The sequence below is a fragment of the Calypte anna genome, chromosome 5 (assembly GCF_003957555.1).
Source record: "Calypte anna isolate BGI_N300 chromosome 5, bCalAnn1_v1.p, whole genome shotgun sequence".
Classification (NCBI taxonomy): domain Eukaryota; kingdom Metazoa; phylum Chordata; class Aves; order Apodiformes; family Trochilidae; genus Calypte; species Calypte anna.
Genome location: NC_044250.1, coordinates 13725905 through 13746232, shown reverse-complemented (window position 1 = coordinate 13746232; position 20328 = coordinate 13725905). Strand labels below are relative to the sequence as shown.

General features: G+C 52.4%; 1 protein-coding gene across 1 annotated transcript; it reads right to left on the bottom strand.

Annotated features, from left to right (window-relative positions):
* Nucleotides 1-3867: 3867 nt before the first annotated feature.
* CTSD (cathepsin D) lies at nt 3868-20022 on the bottom strand. The gene is made up of 9 exons (XM_030451397.1): nt 19736-20022; nt 18845-19001; nt 16465-16588; nt 14818-14936; nt 10821-11020; nt 9567-9689; nt 8255-8399; nt 7225-7323; nt 3868-6568 (listed from the first exon to the last, which is right to left on the bottom strand). The coding sequence occupies exons 1-9, from the start codon at nt 19801-19803 to the stop codon at nt 6407-6409; spliced, it is 1197 nt and encodes a 398-aa protein (XP_030307257.1). The 5' UTR covers nt 19804-20022; the 3' UTR covers nt 3868-6406.
* Between the last annotated feature and the right edge of the window lie 306 nt (nt 20023-20328).

Genomic DNA, 20328 nt, shown 5'->3' with positions numbered 1-20328 from the left:
CTGGCTTGGCTGGAGGAATGCTCTGCCCCACATCCCCCCAGCATCACTCCCAGGGACCTTAGCAGTGGGGACTTGCTGCAGCCCGGGTTGTGGGTTCCCTCCCGTGGGCCTGGGTAAAAAACCTCAAGTGAGGATGGCAGGGGGTGTGGGGATGATGGGAACAGCCTGGCAAGGGGAGGTGGGGGCCGTGCAGCACTGGGGGGATAAAAGTGCTATGGTTGTGGGGGATGGATGCGAAGGGAACAAATCCTGCCTATGGGACAATAAATCCTGTCAGCACTGAGCAGAACCAAGTGCAGGCAGAGGTGGGAGCACCCCAAGATTAGGATGTAGGGCATGTGGCTACTTTAGGGGAGAGAGATGGGGGTTTCACTATCTGGCTGTGCCCAGGCTCAGCACAGGATCAGGAAAATGCTTTCTTGCTGCCTCCCATTGCCAGCAGCTCCTGGGAGCTGCATGGAAAGCTGATTCTGGGGTGCTGTGGCAGCATCCCCCGAGGGAGGCAATGCCGGTGAGAGCAGCTGGTGCTGTGCAGGGACAGCTTGCAGGTCATCTGAGAGGACACTGCCATTCCATGGGGAGGGTAAAAGGACATGAGGACATGCTGTGTCACCTCGCAGCAGTGCAGGTGGCCTGGAGGCAGCAGCCAGTTTGGTTGGGGTGCTGGGGGCAGAGATATTTCAGAATACAGGAAACGGGCCAGGCAAAATAAAAGTTAATGTGAGCACTACCTGCAGAAGAAGGGAAATCCACTGGAAATGCCTTAAGCCTACCTGCAAATTGCTGAGCTGAGAAATAAGGATGGCAATTCACTCAGCTGTTTGCAGACAGGTTTGGCTCCTGCTCAGGGGCACCCACCCTGCGTCCATCCCCGTGGGTTGAAGGGGGCTTCTCATGCAGCCACAGCACTCCCAGGTTGGATGGGGTCCAGTTTGCAGAAGGCCAGTTTTGTCTATCTGAAGGTGCCTGCACTTGTTAGAAAAGGACAAGTTGCCCTTTGGTTTGGGATTTATTGCTGCCAGAGTGGTGTTGGGTCCTGCCAAAGCAAAGAGGGTTTTATTAGTGCTACGGTTGCCTGTGACAAGACCCAGGTCTCTCTCCAAAAAGCTGCTGGAGAACAGAAGCAGCTCCTGTGGTGTTCCCATGAGATTCAGATGTTTGCAGGAGAGGCAGAGCCATGGTCAGCTGTCATCATTTTTTTCTGGAGGGCTTGGACATAATGGGGCAACCAGGAGAAGCAAGGAAACCCCTTGGATGCAGATTGCTGTATGCTGTGGGAAGTGCTGCTGTTCATTTGTCTGGGGAAAGCTGTGTGGGTATGACTGCTCCTCTTCTTAATGCTAGGCAGGGATGGAGAGTGAGCAGAGAAAAAGACCAAAGAGGGGGTATGAGAAGGCCAGAGGAGGCAGCAGGGTGGTGTAGGGGGATGTGGGACCAAGAGAGGTGGGTGTATTCCCTGGTGTGAATAGGATTGAAAGGTCAGGGAGGTTGGATGGCTGCTTTTTCTCTTCTCTGCCAGGTCAATTCTGCTGTTTGCAAAGCACTTTTGGGCCTTTGGGTTGGTAATTAATTTTTTTTCTCAATGCTAACAGTGAGCACTGAGAGGTTCGTTACTGGGGACCACAACTGCAGTGTCACTGGTTCAAAACCCATTCATGTGACCCTTCAGAGTTAGGGAACTAGCTTGAAAAAATGTCACAAGGAATAAAAACCCCTTGATATTCTGCATTATTTTAACACTCCTGTTTTCTGGGAATCTTTGAAGGTCATTCTTGACCTTTAAATGGTAAGCCCTGGCAAGCTCAACCATAAGGTCCAGGACCACTTGCCTTTCAAATAAAAGCTGGGCTGAGTATGAATAATCTCCTGTATTCCTGTGGCATCAAGGCCTGCATTCCCTTGTGCTAAGCATGGGATGAATGGAAGAGAAAGGTGTTTCCTGCCCCAAAGCAATTCTCTTGTAATCGTGTTACAGCCACGTGGGCTGTAGCACAATCAAGTGCTGTAAGACTCGTGAGCAAGTCTTTCCATCTCAAATCCTACTCCAGCTCTCTGGAAAACCATTAGCAGGACCTACCCTTGCATTTTTATGAAGGAGAAAGCCCCAAACCTCCTGAATCCCCCTACAGAATTCCTCAGTGTGTTGCTAAGCCCCATAAGGAATAAAGTGGCCTGAAGATCAGAGGGGTAAATCCCATCTCCCCACTCTCCCCTGATCTTGGTCTCCTGTCCTCTAAGCTTGCAGTCTGCACTCCACTTCTTTTCCCTCCCAGAGGAACCTAAAAATAAACCCAAGAAAGAGCAGAAAAAGCCACCAGCCCCCAAAACTGTGTTCTTCGTCACTGATGGTGAGTAAAAATAGTTTCCCGAAGCAGCAAATTGCTGTGCCAACCAGATGAATAAATCAGCTCCATAAACAAGGGGTCTCATCCTCCTTCTCCTTGGGCACATCCTTGTCTGAGTGGGCTTTTAACCAAGCCCTGAGCAGAGGGCATCCAGAGAAGGATGAGGCCCATGAGGACAGGGTCAGGGCCAAGTGCCCGACGACTCAAGAGGACACAGAGTGAAAAATTTTATCTTCTTTGCATCGCTGGAGACATTTAATAGAGTGAGCTATCCAGCTGTCATGTGCCTGGAGTTCTGCAGAGACAGTGCAGTGAATTGGGGGCCTGGTGGAAAGCTGAGGATTTGCTGGGCAAAACAGGCTGGGGGTGTGTGCAGGGGGCTGGTGGGGTGGGGGATGCTCTGCTCCCTGATGGAAAAATGTGGCTGGATAATCTTAGCTCTTGGTTTCTCCAATCTCTTGGCCAGGATCAAGCCTGTGATTGTCCTCACTGAGACAGAAGGTTCTGTGGTCATGGCAGGAATAAAGGCTGAGGGACAATCCCCCCAGCAGATACAATGCCCTCCTGTTCCTGGATTTGTTCTCCCCTTGGGCTATTGAGGAATTTTCAGGACAAAGCCAGCCCTTCTGGGTTAAATCCATCTCTTTAAGGTAGGAGAACAGCTGATCAGGGCATTAAAGCATCCTGGGGGAACAGAGGCTTGGGATGTGCCAGCCAGGAAATGAGTTGAGTTCTCTGTGTGCTTAGATCTGTGCTCAGAAAATGGGATGGAACTTGACTGCGTCTTGCTTATGTAGATGATGCTTTTTTCAGAGCAGGGATTAGCTCTTATCTTCCACCTGGCACACGGGGCCTTCATTCTGCATCACTCTGTCCCTCCTGCACAGCAGCACTAGGACTAAAAACTGCACAGCCAGGCAAGAGGGATGCATTTTTTCCCTACATTAAAAAAAAACCAAACCAACCCAGCACCTCATGTTCTTCATCACCAGGGTCATAAACTCCACATCCCAGTAGGTTTTGGGTTGGATTTAGAAAACTAGAGCCATGCTTTAGCTGTTACAGGACCACTTTATGTCCCAGGTCAAGCAGAAGCTTGTTCTAAGGAGCACCCTTGGCAACAGCCAGGGAGATGTGGCCCCAGGAGAAGGTTGTAGGGTGGGAGAGATGCTGGAAGCTATCCTAGTGGTGCTGGCTCAGGCAGGTGACACTGTCATGTGAAGAGGATGACACATTCATACATTTCTTCTTACTAGAGAGAAGGGATGGAGCCTTTCTGAAACATGTATGGGGCCCTTGAGTGGGCACCCAGACCCACTGACCCAGCAGGTCAAGGAGACACAATCACTGGACACCAAGAGACTGGCATCTCAACCTGCTCTAAAGGAAAGACCACTCTCAAGAGTTCAGGGGGAAATACTGTATTTTCATTTCAATTTTCTATGATGAGACAGTAATTCTGACAGCAAATTAAAATTTTTAAAAAAACACAGTCACACAGTTAAAGAGATTGGTTTAAAAATGCAAATAAAAGGGGAGGAGACCCATTCAGGATAGACTACAATGAACTGCTCCTCCAGCTTATCCTAAGGTATCACTCAGGGCATCATTTTGGGCTGTGCAGTCTCCTGCCTGAAGCCAGACATCCATCAGCCCAGCCTTGCCTTCCCATGAAGGCTATGACAGCATAAGGCATTACATGACCAGAACCAGGACCCAGTGCCTTGTTTCTGGGCTGTGCTCAACATCCCACTTCAATCTGATGCCAAAGATGTTCAGCCAGCTCCATGCCAAGCTTCCCCTTCCCATCAGACCTGGTCACAGGGTACCCAAGAGGCTGTCTCCATCTCTGGGCTGCAGAAATCCTGCAGCAGGACTTGGAGGAGCTCCGAGGGTGAAACCAGGGCTCTCGGGAGAGGTGCTGGAGTATCTGCTGATTTTGGAGTAGCTATTGATGTGGTTTGGTGTTTGTTTTGGTAACATGCTACTGTTCTTTTGCAGGTTGCAACAGATGTCCTCAGGTGTCCAGATGCAGGGTTGCAGGTGAAGCCTACAAGCTTTGGGAGCAGCATTTGTGGCATCCAGGGGTGCAGGGACAACACAGGCATCAGAAATGTGCCTAAGACTATTCCCCACTGCCCATGCCAAGCCTCTCCAAGGTGTGAGGTATGGTTCTGAAGCCAAACTCATCAGCTGCAGAAAGTGGGGACAGGAGACACAGGCTGTGTGCTCACCATCCTCCCCCAGCTCACCCTGGGACCTCCTCCCCACGCATTCCCCTGATGCTTGTGGTGAATTCAAATCTGAGGATGATGCATATGCATTAGACTCTGCATAACCAGCTACTCACCCACTGCTCAAAGACATTTTTGAGGAGTTTCCTGTGCTAGTACTGCTGGCAGGATCACCAGTGACTTTTGGTGAGCCAGGATTTTACCCTCTGCTTTGTGGTGGGCTGGTCTTCTGGCCCTCCCTCAGCTTTGCCCCTCACCTGCTGCTGCTGCTCCCTAACTTCAGGACCTGATCCAGCATGCTGGGAAAACAAGGAGTCTTGGCAGACCCCCTTCTGCTTTCCAGTGCTGCTTAAAACTCACTTTATGGTACTCCCAGCTCCACCAGTGTTTGCCTACTGACGCCAGCCCAGTGCAAGAGGCTCCCTGTGTGCAGATCTTGGCTCTCCAGGAGGAGCTGTGAGCACAGCTACCCCATCTCCAAAGCATGACTGTGCCTCACTCTGCCTGCAACATGGAGTGAACATGAACAGAGCTCTCAGCAGAGTTAGTAAGGTGGAAAGCAGGTAAGGAGGGTGTTAAAGGCAGTTGGATTTTGGGACAGGGCAGCAGGGAAGTGAATGCAAGTCCAGCAGCTGCCATGGCATCCTCCAGCCTGGGAGGCTTGCTGGCTCTGCCAACTGTCTCTTGAGTTTTGGGCAGTTCAAAAGTGCTGTGAATAATGTTTCCAAAAGGTTTCACACGGCTGACAAACACCTATGGGTTTGATCAGCATGATTTCAGACTGTAAATCAGTTGCTTTTGGAAACATTACTCTCAAGTCACTGGCTGCAGATGAAGCTGAGAAGATCTGTGGTTTGTGGAACCCAGGAGAAGTTCCCTGAACTTGAGAGAATCTGCATCAAGTGGCTTTGCTGAGCAGAAAGCCTTCAGGCCATGAACTGAAGTGGCCTCTATTAAATCTTATCTTGACCCCCTTTACATTCTTACTCCCTGAAAAGTACCCCTGGCTGGAGCTCCCCTACAAATCCCTGCCTTGTTAGGCCAGGCATGTGGAAATCATGCCCCACACTCTCCCACTGGTGCCACCACAGCCCAAGCACACAGCACTCAAAGCCCTCAGGCTCTGAAACTCAACCTCTGGGCTCACTACTGCAATCCACCTGGGATGTGTTCTCCTAGGATCAGCACAAACCTGTTGAGCAATGGCCTAGAGGTTGCTGCCTCAACTCATCATGGAAGGGTGAAGGAGACAGACTCCCCCCTTCTGTTCTGCTCCCCCACTTCCTCAGAGAAAAAGCAGGGAGTCAGGAAGATGCTGGGCAGCCTTCCCTGGCCCTCTTCCCTAGTGCAGAAGCCCAAACCCAAGAGCAGCCCCACAGCCTCTCTGCAGGAGCAGAGCTGCTGGGGACTGGCTCCAGCCAGCTGCCTCCTCAGGGAGGACACCAGGGCTGTGACATCTGAGAGGGTCTTCTTCAGTTCTGAGAATCATTCTTAAAAACAAAGACCTAGCAGTAAAGCAAGGGGTTACTCCAGCTAGAGTTGTCACCTAGAGACCTCCCAGCACCACTTACTGAAAGGAAGAGGAAAATTAGCTAGCAGGGCACTAATGACTATTTCCCATGGAATTTTAAACCTAGTTCCATTTTTTTTTCCCCTCTTATCTTTTTTTTTTTGTTTTTTTGTTTTTCTCTCTTTCCTATTTCCACTCACTGGGTTTCTAATCCTGGAAATCTTTCTCTACAGCTCCTGTGGAAGTGTGGAAGTGTGTATGTGTGTGTGTGTGTGTGTGTGTGTGTGTGTGTGGCAGAGGCAGTGGGGGCCAGGCTCTTAAACACATTTGGCAAAGCCAACAGAGTCATTATCCCTGTCAAAGACAGTGTAGTAGGGGCCAATGAAAACATCTCCCAGGATCCAGAGTGGGCCCCCAGGGGGTGGGATGTCCAGGCCTGAAAAGCCACTCAGGCAGATGGTCTCTCCTTGGACAGTAACCTAGGGAAAAGAGTGAGAGCTTCAGTCTGAGGAGGTTCTCTCCTTCCCTCAACCTCACAGCCTCAGCTCTGCCAGTTCCAGCTTTCCTTCAGCCTCTCCCAGCCTCAGCTTCACACCTTGCAAAAATAATTCCCAACTGGCTGCTCCCACAGCTCCAAATCCAGCTCCTCCACCCCAAGCCCTTACACAGCAAAACATCAAGTAAAGCTGAACCTCCCAGCCCACACAACTCTTAATTAGAGCTGTTGTTGAAATGCTGCTAAAGATGGTCCTTGCAAGTTGACTTGGATGGCTTAAATGCCAGCCTGGTGGCCACTGCTATGACAAGGCTGGCTTCACAGCACCAGAACCCAGACAGAAAGGGCAAAATGCTTGTGGTGCAGCTTCCTGCCTGACCTTTCTCTCCCATCCTCCTGTTCCTCATGAGCATCATGCAGGAGAGCTCTTCCCTGCAGGACTTTGGTGAGGTTGCCTGCACCCATCAGCCAGTGCCACCACTCTGTCACCCCAACCTTTCAGCCTTTTTCCCCCTCCAAGTGCCAGCTCCAACCTTGCTTTTGCTGCTTGTGCATTTTGGATTTGAGGTTTGACTGGAGAAGGCAAAAGTTGGGCCCTGGGGGAGAAATGTGAGGCTCCCAAAAGCTGCCTGTACACACCTTGAAGACATACTGCTCTCCAGTGAGCTGGTAGGGCTTCCCTCCTAGTGTGAGGGTGATGACAGGCAGAGAAGACACCTTATCACAGGGGATCACATACTGAAACAGAAACAGAAAAGGTTTTAGACTTAGATGGCAGCTACCACCCTCTCAGGAAAAGGCACAGTCTGTCCCCAGGCAAAACCACATCTTTACTGTGGTTTCTCCCCCAAAACACTGCTCATCTCAGGGTGCAAAAGAGGGTGAGGAGGCTGCTCCCTGCCCAGGGCTGTAAGCTGAGGGGACAGAGGGTTTTAGAGACAGGGATGAAGCCACAGGATGGTGGGTTCAGCTTTAGGCTCTGCTGAGCCCTACACTTGGTCCAGCAAAGCTGCCCCAGGAGAGGAGATGTGACTGAAAAGAGCCTGGTGACACAGACAGGGACTCCTGGTGTAGTAAAGTGACCAAGGTGGTTTAATTAACAGTGGTGTTTTGGGATGGGTGACAGGTCTAAGCCAGTTGCTGCTGCAGCATGGGGCCTCCTCACACTGCAGAAAAACCCTACAGGTCCTCGTGTCATCTGGGAGGGGTTGGAGGGAAGAGCATCCTTCCTAGAGGATTCTTATAATCCCTGTTCCTCCCCAATTTCAGGGAGAAAAGATAACCTTGGGAGATTACCTAAGATGGTCAAAAACTTCACAGGGAAGGGTTGTAATTTTAATTACATATAATTGGATCCAAGTGCCTCTGGACTCATATTAATGTAAATTCTTGACCTCAGCTGCAACTTGTTCCTCTTCCTCTGCCTCCCAGAGACAGGTGGCAGAGAAGACCCAAAACTTCCTGAAGTTCACAGGACTTTTGCTCTTTACTGAAGCATGAGCAGGGTGCTGAATGCTACCCAGAGTCAAAAGATGGAAGGATCCCTGCTATGCTGGGAAGGGAGAGCAGAGGGAGCAGAAGAGGTATCTAGAAGCATCTGAGTGCAAAGCAGGGCATCAGAGCAGATCCCACAATGGCCATGGACTTCTGCTTTCCTGCCCAGCCTCACCTGGCCTTTGATGAGGGGTTTTGCACCAATGGCTGTCTGCAGCTCCTTCACTTCCTTGGTGGGACCCGTGATGAGTGAGGTCCCGGTGTCCACGATGGCCTCACAGCCCCCTTTGCAGAGTGTCAGCCCATTGGCAACATCCACCCTGGGGAGAGAAGGCAAACCTTAGAGGCCTCTCAGCAAAAACAGGGGCAGGCAAAGAACTGAAGATGGCTGAGGGGCTGCAACACACATGGAGGAAAGACAGGCACTCAGAAATCCTGGTGCAATTAAATTTAATTTAATTTAACACCAGCTTAGTGCTCAGAGCCCCTGGGTCCCCACAGAGCCCTTGCCCTTGCTCCCGACAGAGCAGGTGCCTTGGTGTGTTACTGCCCTTCTGCAGGGCCAGATTGCTGCCTGCTGAACACCACCAGGTACTGGGCAAGCTCAGGGTGATGCCCCAGGGCCTCGTGTGAGCTGTGCTGCTGTAGAAGAGGCTGAAGGGGTGGGTGAGAGCTGAAGGGACCAGGGGCAAGGGAAGCTGCTCGGGTTCCTCACCGCGTTTTGCAGCAGTGCAGACAAAGCCTTCCAGCCAAGGGCTCACCAACACTTTGCCAGCACAGCAGGGCTGAGGGAAGATGAGAACTAAAACCCTGCACCAGGGAGAGATGTGATCCCTGGGAAAAGGACACTCTCTGATCACAGGCTGCTTTTAAGTTCCCGTCACGTGGGAGAGCTCAGAATAGAGCGTGGGGCTGGCGGGCCAGCAGCTCAGCCCCTCTCTCCTCCAACAATGTGTGCTGATTGCTGCACCCTGCCCTTCACTCAAGGGCTGCCTTCCTGGGGCCTCATCCTGCTCCTCCAGAGCTTTCTGCAAGGCAGCCACACAGCTCTCTTCTGAAGTTCCTCACAGAGAGCTCAAGAAAGATGGGGTTTAAGCTGTGGGGCTCGCCCTGACTGCAAGGAAGGCACTCCAGCTTTTTTTCCCCACTTTGCAGGGATACAGCAAGGGGCAAACTATAAACAAGAAGGAAGGATTTTGCAGAACATCCATTTGCTGCCTCTCCTTCCCTCCCAGCAAAAAATGACCCAGGCTTAGGGTGGGATTTGCAGGGACACAGCAAGGGGCAAACTAAGCAAGAGGGAAGGATTTTGCAGAACATGTTTGCTGCCTCTCCTTCCCTCTCAGCAAGAAATGACCCAGGCTTAGGGTGGGCTTTTCAGCTACATTTTGCAGGAATAGAGGAAGATTCTTTTTCAAGGAGGGTCTCAGCACAAGCCTGGGTGTGAGGTGTCCCCAGGCATGCAGTAATGTGGAGAGGAGACTCACGCGTCCATGTGGACCTGCCAGTAAGCCTTGCGTGTGACATTGACCCAGCTGAATTCCCCACTGTAATACTTGGGGTCTGTCCCTCCCAGGAGCAGCTCTCCACCAGGCTGAGCAGTGGGGTCTCTGAAAAAAACCAAAAAACAACAAACAAACAATAAACCCAAACCTTTGAACATCAGAGGCAGGGTGAGAACAACCCCCTCTGCATGCCTCCCCCCCCCCCAAACCACATGCCAGGGTGCTTGGTGGTGAAGTCTGGCATTAGCAGGATTGGAGGCAGGTGGCTTACATTGTGCTATGTCAGTATGAAGACAGATATTATGAGACAGGCTGAGGAAATGAGAATATTTCAGCCCATTGGAAGCATCTGCAGCTTTTTGTCTTGTGCTTTCACATGGACAGCTGGAGAAATTTGCAGAGAAGGGGGAGAGCAAAGGGGAACTGAGCACTGACACAGGGATCCCCTGAATTATCAGCTTGTAACAAGCACCCATGCAGGGCTGGACAGGACTGATGCAGCTTTAGGTTATCTGCACCCAACTCCATGTCTGGCAGCAGCCTCAGAGCTGAATCCTCAAGGTTACTGTCAGATAACAGCCTGCTGCTCAGCAGATGGGAAGAAATATGGTGCTGGGGGAGGGCTGGTACTTGAGCTGCCAGCAGCAGTGCTCTCTGCCCTCCCCACTCCAGTGTGCTACTTTTTGGGCTGAAATAGTTCATTCTCTCCTCTGGTGCCAGGAAGAGGATGGGGTGTCCTGGAGGGAGCAGCAGTGGGTGGGAAGGTGCTATGAGCTGTGTGGGATTTCCTGGGGGTTTAGGAAATGTTGGCTCCATCATGAGTGATGACTGGTGCTAAGCATGCTTGCTCAGGGCTTGACACTGCTGGCCACATGGCTCATGGATTTTGGGAACAGGCTGGGGCTGTGTTTATGCCCCTAGCAGGGACTGCACCAGCAGAGTGCAATCTTATGATCACAACCCTGCTTTTTTTTATTTCCTTTTCCTCCAGATACATCCTCTGTCCCTACATCAGTTAAGAAATCTGGTAGCTAATCTACCCTGTTTTGTATCAGTAAAACAGCTGCATTTCTATCTCCCTTCTTTCTCCAAAGCAGTAAACAGGGGAGATTTGGGCCTGACTGCTCCAGCAAGGAGACTTTGACAAGATCTCCCCCATTATTGCTGGCACATGGCAAGAGGTGCTACTGAGAGGCAGACAAATGCTCTAAGCTCTGCCACCAAACCCAACACTACCTGTTCAGGTAGAAGGAGAAGATGTTTTTCTCTATCAGCTTCTGCTGCATGATGTTATCGAAGAAAGGGGTGACCTTGTCCACAGAGATCCTTGGGAATGCCATGCCCAGGATGCCATCGAACTTGGCAGCAATGAAGGTGATGCCTGGCTGCTTCACAGCCTCCCCAAAGATCTGGTTCTTGATTTTCAAGTTCCCAAGCTGAGGAGAGATGGGGAGGGAAAAAGCAGATTGTAAAGAAAACCCACTCAAGGGAGCAGGGTGGAAAGAGGATCTCCCTGAGCACACTGCCACGCTCCTCCTGCTTTCAGCCTTGCTTAGGAAGGCAGCTGCAGACACCAGACACCCCGGTGCCACCCCTCTCAGGGGAGGGCCAGGCCACTGTGACCACACAGTGCCACCTCCTGAGCCCCTGCAAAGCCCAGAACCCCTCTTTGCCCACCTCATTCAGCACTTTCAGCTTTCTGCTGGGTCCCAGCACTGGCAATAGCGTTCTGCAGCAACTCTTATTTCAGCACGGAGGGCCCAGTAATGCTTTGTCACCCTTCCACCCCCTTCTCCTATCGTCCTCTCAGTCTGCAAAGCTCTTGTGCTGCACCTTTAATCCTCTTCCCCACCCTCCTTAAGCCATCTGTGTCCTCCCTCCTCGGGTGCTGCACCCAACTCCAATGGAGAGGCCAAATCCCTCTCACCTCTGCCACTGACCCCTCTGATCTCTCCTACCTAAGGAACATCCCGAGGATATCACTGAAACTCTTGGAAGCCCCTTTAGCCTGCAAAGACCTCCTGTGGGAGGGGAGAAGACCCTAGGAGGAAAGCAAAGTTGAACCTGAAGCACAAAAATAGCAAGTGGAGTCCCATGAATGCAAAGGTCACCTCTCTCAGCAACCACAAGAAGGACTGGAGTTCCCTGCTGGAAAACTGAATGCCCAGCAAGTGCAGATCCCCAGAAAGAAGGGGACAGAGCAGGAAGTAGGCTGTGACAGGGAGCAGAACATATCTGCTGGCTCCTGGCTTCAGCAGTTCAGGAGGTTTCCAAGCTTCTGGCTGACCATGGGACAATTTTAACATCCGTGCTAGGACAATTTCAGCTTCTCAGCCTGCAGCCCTGTAGTGAACCAGGCTGGAGTAAAAAGCTGGGCTCTGCTACCTGCCAGCAGCTAACGATCCCTGTGCATTATTAATATCCCCCCAGGGGCAGACTGGGCAAGGCTGGGATGGGTGGCTGTGGTTTTAATGGTATCAGAACCTTATGTTAGGAAAGGGTGATCGAGCCTTGCAAAAGCTCAAAGCCCCAGGGCAGGATGTGGGGCAACCCAGCTCCCAGCAACGGGCAGTAGCCACAGCTCTGGGTTGCAGGTTTGTAAAAGCCACTCAGCACAGCTCCTCCTGCAGCAGCTCAGAGGCTTCCATTAAAAAAGAAACCCAAACCAACCCAGAATGCAACAGACTGATCAAACTGAGCACCAGGTTTGTTGGAATATTGCTCCAGTTGCCCATCTCAAGAGGGAGGAAGGTGTCTGCCCAGAGATGGGGTCTCAGCAGTCCCTGCCCACTTGTGGACATCAGCAGGACTGAAACCCAGGAGCATCTTTAGCAGGGCACTGGCACCAGGTGACAGATCCTTCAGCTTTGTCCCTCAGCTGGCTCCTGCCCAGACATGAAGTGACCAAAAATCATTACTAGTGGGTGGCTCCTGGTGGTGGCCACCCTCCAGCACTTTGCAGGTGGGTGTTAGCAGCCCCCAGCTCACCCAACCTCCTTGTTAGCAGCCTCAGCTGAGCACCCAAATGGCAACCACAGACCAGAGGGGAGAGCCTCAGGGGCACAGTTTGGTACCCAGGGCACATGGACCCCCTTCTGCAGAGGCACAGAGGAGATGTGAGGAGTGGCATCTCCTGTTGTACCTGCATGGCAGCACCTCAGGAGCCAGTGATGCTTCCTCTGCTGTCCTTGAAGGACATCCCAAGGTCAGGCTGTGCTAAAAGGCTGAGATGCCTGAGAAGCAGTGGGCTGACTGAATCTGCTGCTCTTTGGAAATCGAGCTGTACTGAGGTGTGCAGAGCTATGAGGTATCATTCCCCCACAGAAGGAGAGAGGATGTTCAACATGAGCTCACCACTCTCAAATTCAGGCTGAAGGACTCTGGGCCACCTGCCAACCAATAATTTTTGGTCAGATTTCAGTACCACAGGCTGCTTCTACCCATTAGGACAGCTGGAACTGAGAGGATCACTCTGAAGACTGTTTCAGTGGCTGTATTTCCAGACTACACCCAACTGGGAGCTTGCCTATAGGATGTTGTGCTTTAAAAGAACCATCTTGGTGTCCAAGCTGAAGGTCCTGGACTCTCTGAGTTGCTTATCATCCTGCCTACTGAAAGTGTGACACTTCTTAGGCTTCTCACACAAGAGGTTTCTCTTGCTTCTGCCCAAATTCAATGCTGGAAACCATGCTGGCTGCCAAGAGCCATCCCCACTTCCCAAACAAACTCAGGCACAAAATCCTTCCTCTGAGCTGCTGGAAAGTGGAGAGCTAATTATCAAGCAGGTATTAGGGTGATAATTACAAACAATCCAAAAAAAAAAGCTGGAGTTTTCTTCTGACTGACTTCAGCCCCTGAATTAAGCCTGAAAGTGCCTAAGCCAGCCCACACTCTCACAGGATAATGAAGTTCACTGTTTGCCTCACTGCCCTGCTATATTACTGGGACAAATGCAGATGCTGCTGCCAACTCCATCTGTATTTTGCAAATCTAATGTAAGAGAATCCATTAATGCTATGTACAGGGTGCCTTCATTTGGCAAGAGCTGTGGGAAGGCAGAGTGTTCCTAAGCAAACTGAGGGATGCAGGAAATAAATGGCATGAGACAAAACTTCAGCTGCAGGAGGCAGAGGACAAAACCAGAGGTGGAAAGCTGCTCCCAGCCCACCAAGACTCTCCCCCACAGCCTTGGCTGCACTGCTTGTCAGGGTTCACCAAGCCCACCAAAAGCTCTTCCCCTCAAAGAGGGTCCAGTACCCAGCCTGAGGTTTGGGCACAGCAGAGAGGCAATGGCTGGTGATTCCAGGCTAGCCTAAAATTTTCCTGCTCTAAGGACAGGCTACAGAGTGCTCCTTGTATGAACCACCCGCTGTGGGCTCCTCTAGGATGTTTTTTTTTTGATCCTGGTGAAACTGGTAAGCCAATCCTTTTCAGCAGAACCTAACACAGAGAGTCCTAAATCCCAAGACTTATGTGTTTACTCAAAACTTTTGCTTTGCCAAGCTCCTTCCCCCCCATGAAGCAAACATATGTTCTTCTGGCTTGCCAAGAGACCAAGTAATCTGGGAACACAGGCACCACTGCTGTTCAGTGTCTGGAAAACTCTCAGGAGCATCTGTCCCTGGGAGGCAGCTGCAGAAGATGCTCACCTTCTCCAGGGCAGCAACCTCAGCCTTTGCTCACCAAAAGGGAAAACAGGGAAAAGCCATCACCAGCAACTCCACGACCTCAAGCTGAGCCCTGAATGCTGCTGGGGAATGCTCCCCAGGCAGTACACAACCTTTGCAGTGAGAAGAAGTACTTCTCTCATCAGCAGACCAGGATGGGGGGGTCTGGGCAGCTGCCTAGCCTGGCTATCAGCCAGGAATAAGCTGGGGACCACCAGCACAGCACTGCTGATCTGCACTTGGGCTGGGAAATCTCTGGGCTCAGGGGGAAGAAGGGTTGAAGGGATGGCCAGATCCCAGGTCTGCAGGGCACCAGGCACGTGGCACCCACTCCTAGGCTGCTGAGCTCCTGATTAATCCCTTCCCCCTTCTCTGCCTGCCTTAGTCATCATTACCTCCTCAGTCATCATCACCACTTTGTATCAGAGCACTTAGAAATACAACACTGGAGCACACTTGATGGGGTTGGGACACTCCAGAAGCACAGCTCCTTGAAAGCAAACAGCTTTGAGCACTCTGCTGAGAGCACAGTGGGGCAGCTCAGGGTGAGGGCAGTTGTTACTCACCGTGACAGTGTCCTGGCTGAGGTACCCAGAGAGGCTCCCTGTGCCATAGTGGATGGCAAACTCAGTGCCATTCTCCACGTAGGTGCTGGATTTGGAAGCATCATATTTGTGGTGCAGCACTGCAGGCAGGGAGGGGACACAAGGAAACACACATCAGTTCTCCTGGGTAGCAAAGGCTCCCCAGTATTCAACCCTATACCCTTTGGCACATCTGTACCAACACTCAATAATGTGAAGGTGAGGGCCTGCAACTGGCATTTGCCAAGCCCAGACTGCTCAACAAAGCATTTCCAAAAGCATGTCTGGGGAATTAGGTGGGTAGATCCAATCTGGCTGTTAAATCAGATTTGGCTCCCAGGTATTAAGAGCCTAAAGGTTACATGGCTGCTGTGGCATTAGACAGCAGGCTGAAACATAACCTCCATGCCACAGAGAACCAGGATGGCTGTGAACAGAGCCAGCTCTGGGCATGAATGGTCATTTCTGCACAGAGCAGGCTCAAAATATTCCTTTATGTGCAGAGGAGAAAGATTTTCCCCTGGGCCAAGCTGCTTTTCTCCTTGGAAGTGTTGGGAACTGTAAGATCTCTCATTTTATGGTAGGGCAGACTCCTCCTCCACAGATTCCTCCCAAGTCACAAGTTGGTAGTGAACTCCTTTTCAGACCAGCTCCACAGCTGCTTATTGAATGGGGCAGACAGACAGGCAAGCCCTAGGGAAACCAACATGCTAGATGGGGACTTCCTGGCAGAGCAGCCTGGATCCTCACCTGGCAGGAGCTTAGGCTCATTGCATACTCATAAAATGTGTCCTTCAGTCTCAGAAACACCCTCACTGCTGGCCTGGGAAATCAGCTGCCTGCTAGACACCCCCAGGATAACATGAAATCTGGACCTCACCACCCTGCTGGTGCCCTGAATCTCATTTAAGAGGCAAGAAAAGTGGTCTGTCTCCTCTCTGGGTGCTACAGGGCTGTCCAAGAAGTCCAGATTTTCTGCCTACCCCCAACAAGCACTGCAGGCCATCTTTCAGAGTTGCATTTGTTGGCTCTACAGGTTTCTCTGCTCTGATTAAGCAGCACAGCCAGCAGATTTTAAATGGCATTTTGCCACAGCGGGGTTTGACACCTCCAACTTGCATGGAAACTCCACAGAGGAAAAAAAAAACCCCTTGTAGTCCTAAGACATTCTTATCTTAATGTGTCTACCTGGCTCTTGTTAATTATAAATCCATAAACATGCAGACACATGCTCCATGCAGCAATAAGCCAGAAACTAGGACAGTTTATATCAGATTTGGCAAGAGGCTGATTTTTTTTTTTTTTTTTTTGTTACCAGCCTTGCGCAATGGGGCAAGAGCAGTGTCAGTCTGTAATTTGGGGAGAAACATCACAGCCTGTGATGCTGCTCCTTGGCTGCATGGCTGAGGCAATTGAGGAAGGTCTGAAAAAAAAACAGGAAGGGAGAACTGAAGGCTGTATGCAGGAGGTTGGGGTCCCTGTTTCCAGCTCTGACCCTAAAGAGCTCATCAGCCTCTGGCAAGCCCTTTTCACACTGCTGCCTCAGTTTCTTCTCTTGAAATGCCAGGAGCTGCATTTTGAAGGGAAGGGAAAGGCTGCTGAACTGTGGCTGGCACTGGTGACACTTACAGCAGGCAATGTCCAGGAGATGACAGTGCACAGATGGCACCCAGAGGTTGGAGGAGCCAGTGTCAAAGACCACAGTGAACTTCTGTGGGGGTGTCCCAATACCAATCTCACCATAATACTGGGCCTGCAAAGAAGAAGAAGGGAGCTGTGAATAGAGGTGACTGCTAAAAGCAGGGATTAAAGACCAAAAAAGTCTTCAAAGACTGAAAAAAGGGGACCAGCTTCTTATTTAGACACTGCTCTCCTCTCAGTTTTGGCAAGGCCAGGCTCCCAGCCCTGTCCTCTGGAAGGGAGGCTCCCCTTTGGTGTTCACAGCTCATTTCAGTGGGTGGGAAAAGGATAAATTGAGGAGGAGAAACAGGATGAGGACTTGCGGGGGAGGACTTTCAGGGCAGGGAAACAGGGCAAGGAGAGAGGAGGGCAGCCTGCAGGCTGGCATGCTGCTCACTAGAGGGAAGAGATGAGAGGAAGCCAGACCTGCATTATTGAAAAGCTGAAACTGACTGGGAAGCTGCTTTGCTGGCAGGCTTGCAGAGGAACACGAAGTTGTAGCAAGCAGAAGCTCTGCCCACTGCAGGTGTGGGAAAAACCACTGGGGCTTTTTGGTATGGGGACTGGGAGAGCTACTGGGGTGGAGAAGAATAACCAGATGCCCATCTGGGGGTGTTAAAAAGACACTGGAGGAGCTGGAGGGAGAAAAGGGCTTCAGCAGTACTGCCAGAGAGGAATTGAAGGGCTGTGAGGTGAGAGTTTGAGAGAAGTCCCTGTAGATACCCCTCTGCCCTGTGAGTGCTTCTCTGCTGGGTCTGGAAGAAACCTGAGCAGCTGAGATGTTTGCAGGGCATCCCTCGAGAGGAGAGGATGAATGGGGAGTGCTCAACAGGTGCCAGACAGACCCATTTCTCCCCAGCCCTCCCAAAGGTGCAGAGAGCTGTACCACATCTGGCAAGCAGCTGGATCAGGACCCTGGAGACACCTCTGCCAGGAAGGGAAGTCAGACAGTGGCCTTTCCCAACCCCTCCATGTGCTTAATTAAGAAAAGTGGAAGGGGGAGGGCAAGAAAACAGGATTACAAAAGCTGCTCACCTCCTGTGGGCTTAGTTTGCCAGGGTTCCTTGATGAGTAATTAATAATCCATTGCAATTAGCCATAGTGAGGAGGCAGCATTTGCTTCCAGTGAATCTGTAACTATTGCTGGGGTTTGAAAATCAACCCTGGGTATAAGGGCCCCATAAATCCCATACCTAGACCCATGAGGGGGGGTCCCAGGGGCTGCTGGGGACCATACAGGGCAGTCTAGGGGAGGTTGTGCCTTTCCTCCCAACAGCTCCTTTGGCAGCAAGAACATTATTGGCCAGGCCAGGAGGGACCCAGTGGTCCCTTATCTCCTGCTGCAAGTTGGGCTGTTCCCCCTGTGACAAGGTGACAAGGGAGCAGGGCCCTTCCCTGAGCAGTGGGCACAAGAGGAAAGGCTGTGATGCAATCCCCACCATTCTGGCTTTCAGCACTGCCAATTAAAACATTGGTGGCCCTCCCCAGCACAGCCCTGGCAGGACAGTGCTGGCTGGGTGGCAAGAGGTGGCTTCCTCCCTAGGGAAGGGGAGCAGAGGAGAATATCCTGAATTAATGCCCAGATATCTGGCTCCAGCTTTACTCCTCTGGCCCAGCACTCACATCCTCCCCCACTAAAAGCCATGAGGGTACCTAGTGGAGAACTCAGAAATAGGAAACCCCACGTGTCCAGTAGCTGGGCAAGGGCAAACTTCACGTGTTTAATCTGGCTTCTCCTTTCATTGCTGCTTCACCACGAGGGTCCCTTTGCTCCCCAAGCTCCTGAGAAGGTGCAGAGTGGCTCTTCCCAAGGCCGTGCAGAAGATGAAGGATAATGAGAGGAAGGGTCCTGGATCCTCAGTCCCATAGCAAGCTGGTGCTAACTCCAAGCCCCTTCCCCCTATGCGCTCTCTCTTTTATCCTCCAATGCCTCAAGGAATGGAGTACAATTTTTATGCCAGTGGAGCCCAAAAGGGCCAAAAAGATGCTAGGAACCACACAAGCAAGCAAGCCCCCATTAATCAGTGACAAAGGGGAAAGGAAATGGGTTACAGAAGCTGCAAAGCTCCTACCTGGGTCGTAGCAGGCAGTTTATCATTGTAATTATTGTATTTTTAGTCTAACAATAATGGGACACAACTTTTGGCAACCACCCACCAAGCCATGGGGGGGCATAAAATCTCTCCTAGAGGATCAATACCTTCCCCTCCTCCTCCTCCCCCCCCCACTGGAGGGCAAGGCTGGTATTCCTCACCACCCCCCTGGGAGGGGCCCCCCAAAAGTGACAGCCACCCAGCGGGGGGGTGGGCAGCAAGCTGGGGTTACTTACATCCATGTAGTTCTTCAGGAGCTCTGGAGTGGGCTCGGCCACCTCAGAGAAGCCAAACTTGAACTTGAGGAGCTGGGTGAGGGCATTCATGTCGGGGATCTCACTGCCCACCTCGCTCAGGACCCTCCTCATAGAGGGGAACTTGGTCAGGGGGATCCTGGGGGGGAAGGAGAGAACCCACCTGTTAATTGGGGGTGGGGGGCAGCAGCACAGCTCCACTGGAACCTGCGGACCCCCAACACTTTGGTCCCCCCTGTGCTCTGCCACCTGTGGTGTTCCTCCCAAAGCCAGGGCGTGAAGGATTTGGGGGGGAATTAGGAGACCACCAAAACTTGCTGGGGGGGCATAAGGGGACCAAAACTCACCAAGGGGGGAATAGGGGGCTCACCAAGGGAATAGGGGGCTCACCAAGGGAGGTATTAGGGGACCACCAAAGTTCATGGGAGGGAGGGGATTAGGGGACGACCGAAACTCACCAAGGAGTGGGATTAGGGGACCACCAAAACTCAACGGGAGGGGGGGTATTGGGGGACCACCAAAGTTCACCAAGGGGGGGGCGGTATTAGGGGACCACCGAAGCTCACCAAGGGGAGGTATTAGGAGACCACCAAAGTTTACTGGGGGGGGGTCGGGGGTATTAGGGGACCATCAAAGCTGACCACGGAACAGCAGCAGGGGCAGGACCCCCCATCCAAGCCCCGAACCCCTACCTGGGGGGTGACTGAGGGGGGGTTCCAACCCTTCTCCCCTCCGCATTCAGCATGCTGGGGGGGTGCGTGCCAGCCGAGCCCGCAGCCCACCCGTGCAGCAGCCCCTGAGCCCCCCTTCCCCTCCCCATTCCAGGGGGGGGGGAGGGCTCAGCCAGACCCCCAGGACCCTCCCCGGGCTCACCTGATGATGGCAGCGCAGGGCCCCAGCAGCAGGAGGAGGCAGAGGAGGAGGAGGCCGCGGGGACTCATGGCGATGGCGGCGGTGGCTGCTGCGGGGCCGAGGGGAGATGGGTCGGGAAGGGGGGGGGGGGGTGGGTGCCTCCTATGAAGGCCGCGAACACCGGAGCCCCTCCGCCTCTCCCGTTTTTGTAGCGCGGCGGCACAGCCTCTCCGGAGCTTTTCTGCCGTCACCTGACGGCCTAAAATTGCACCGCCGGCGTCACGTGAGGCCGGGCCGGACCGGGGCGGAACCAGAGCGGGACCGGCGGGACCGCCCCGCCCCGCCAGCCCGGGGGCCCCAGGGCTGACCCCCGGAGCCTAGGGCCGTGACTCAGCCTCCGGGAAAAGGGGAATAAACAGCAGGAGCGGCATCACGAGGTGTCCGCCCGCACCCCGTGCTCGCTTTTCTTTTTGTTTTCTTAGGGTTTTTTTTTTTGTTTTTTTCTCCTTTAGCTTCCTTTCCCTTGCCTGTTTTTCTCTTCTTTCCAGGTTTTCTGGCTTTTCCCCGCTGTCACCAGGGCGGGGGGGGGTTGGGGGGTGGGTGGGTGACTGCAG

Excerpts from the sequence above, each read along its gene's own strand:
- CTSD (XM_030451397.1), bottom strand. The coding sequence starts at position 19,803 with ATGAGTCCCCGCGGCCTCCTCCTCCTCTGCCTCCTCCTGCTGCTGGGG. Across the intron at positions 16,589-18,844 it reads TCCTGAAGAACTACATGGAT|GCCCAGTATTATGGTGAGAT; the intron begins GTAAGTAACCCC and ends TCTTCTTTGCAG. Across the intron at positions 8,400-9,566 it reads TGGCAGGTCCACATGGACGC|GGTGGATGTTGCCAATGGGC; the intron begins GTGAGTCTCCTC and ends TTCTCTCCCCAG.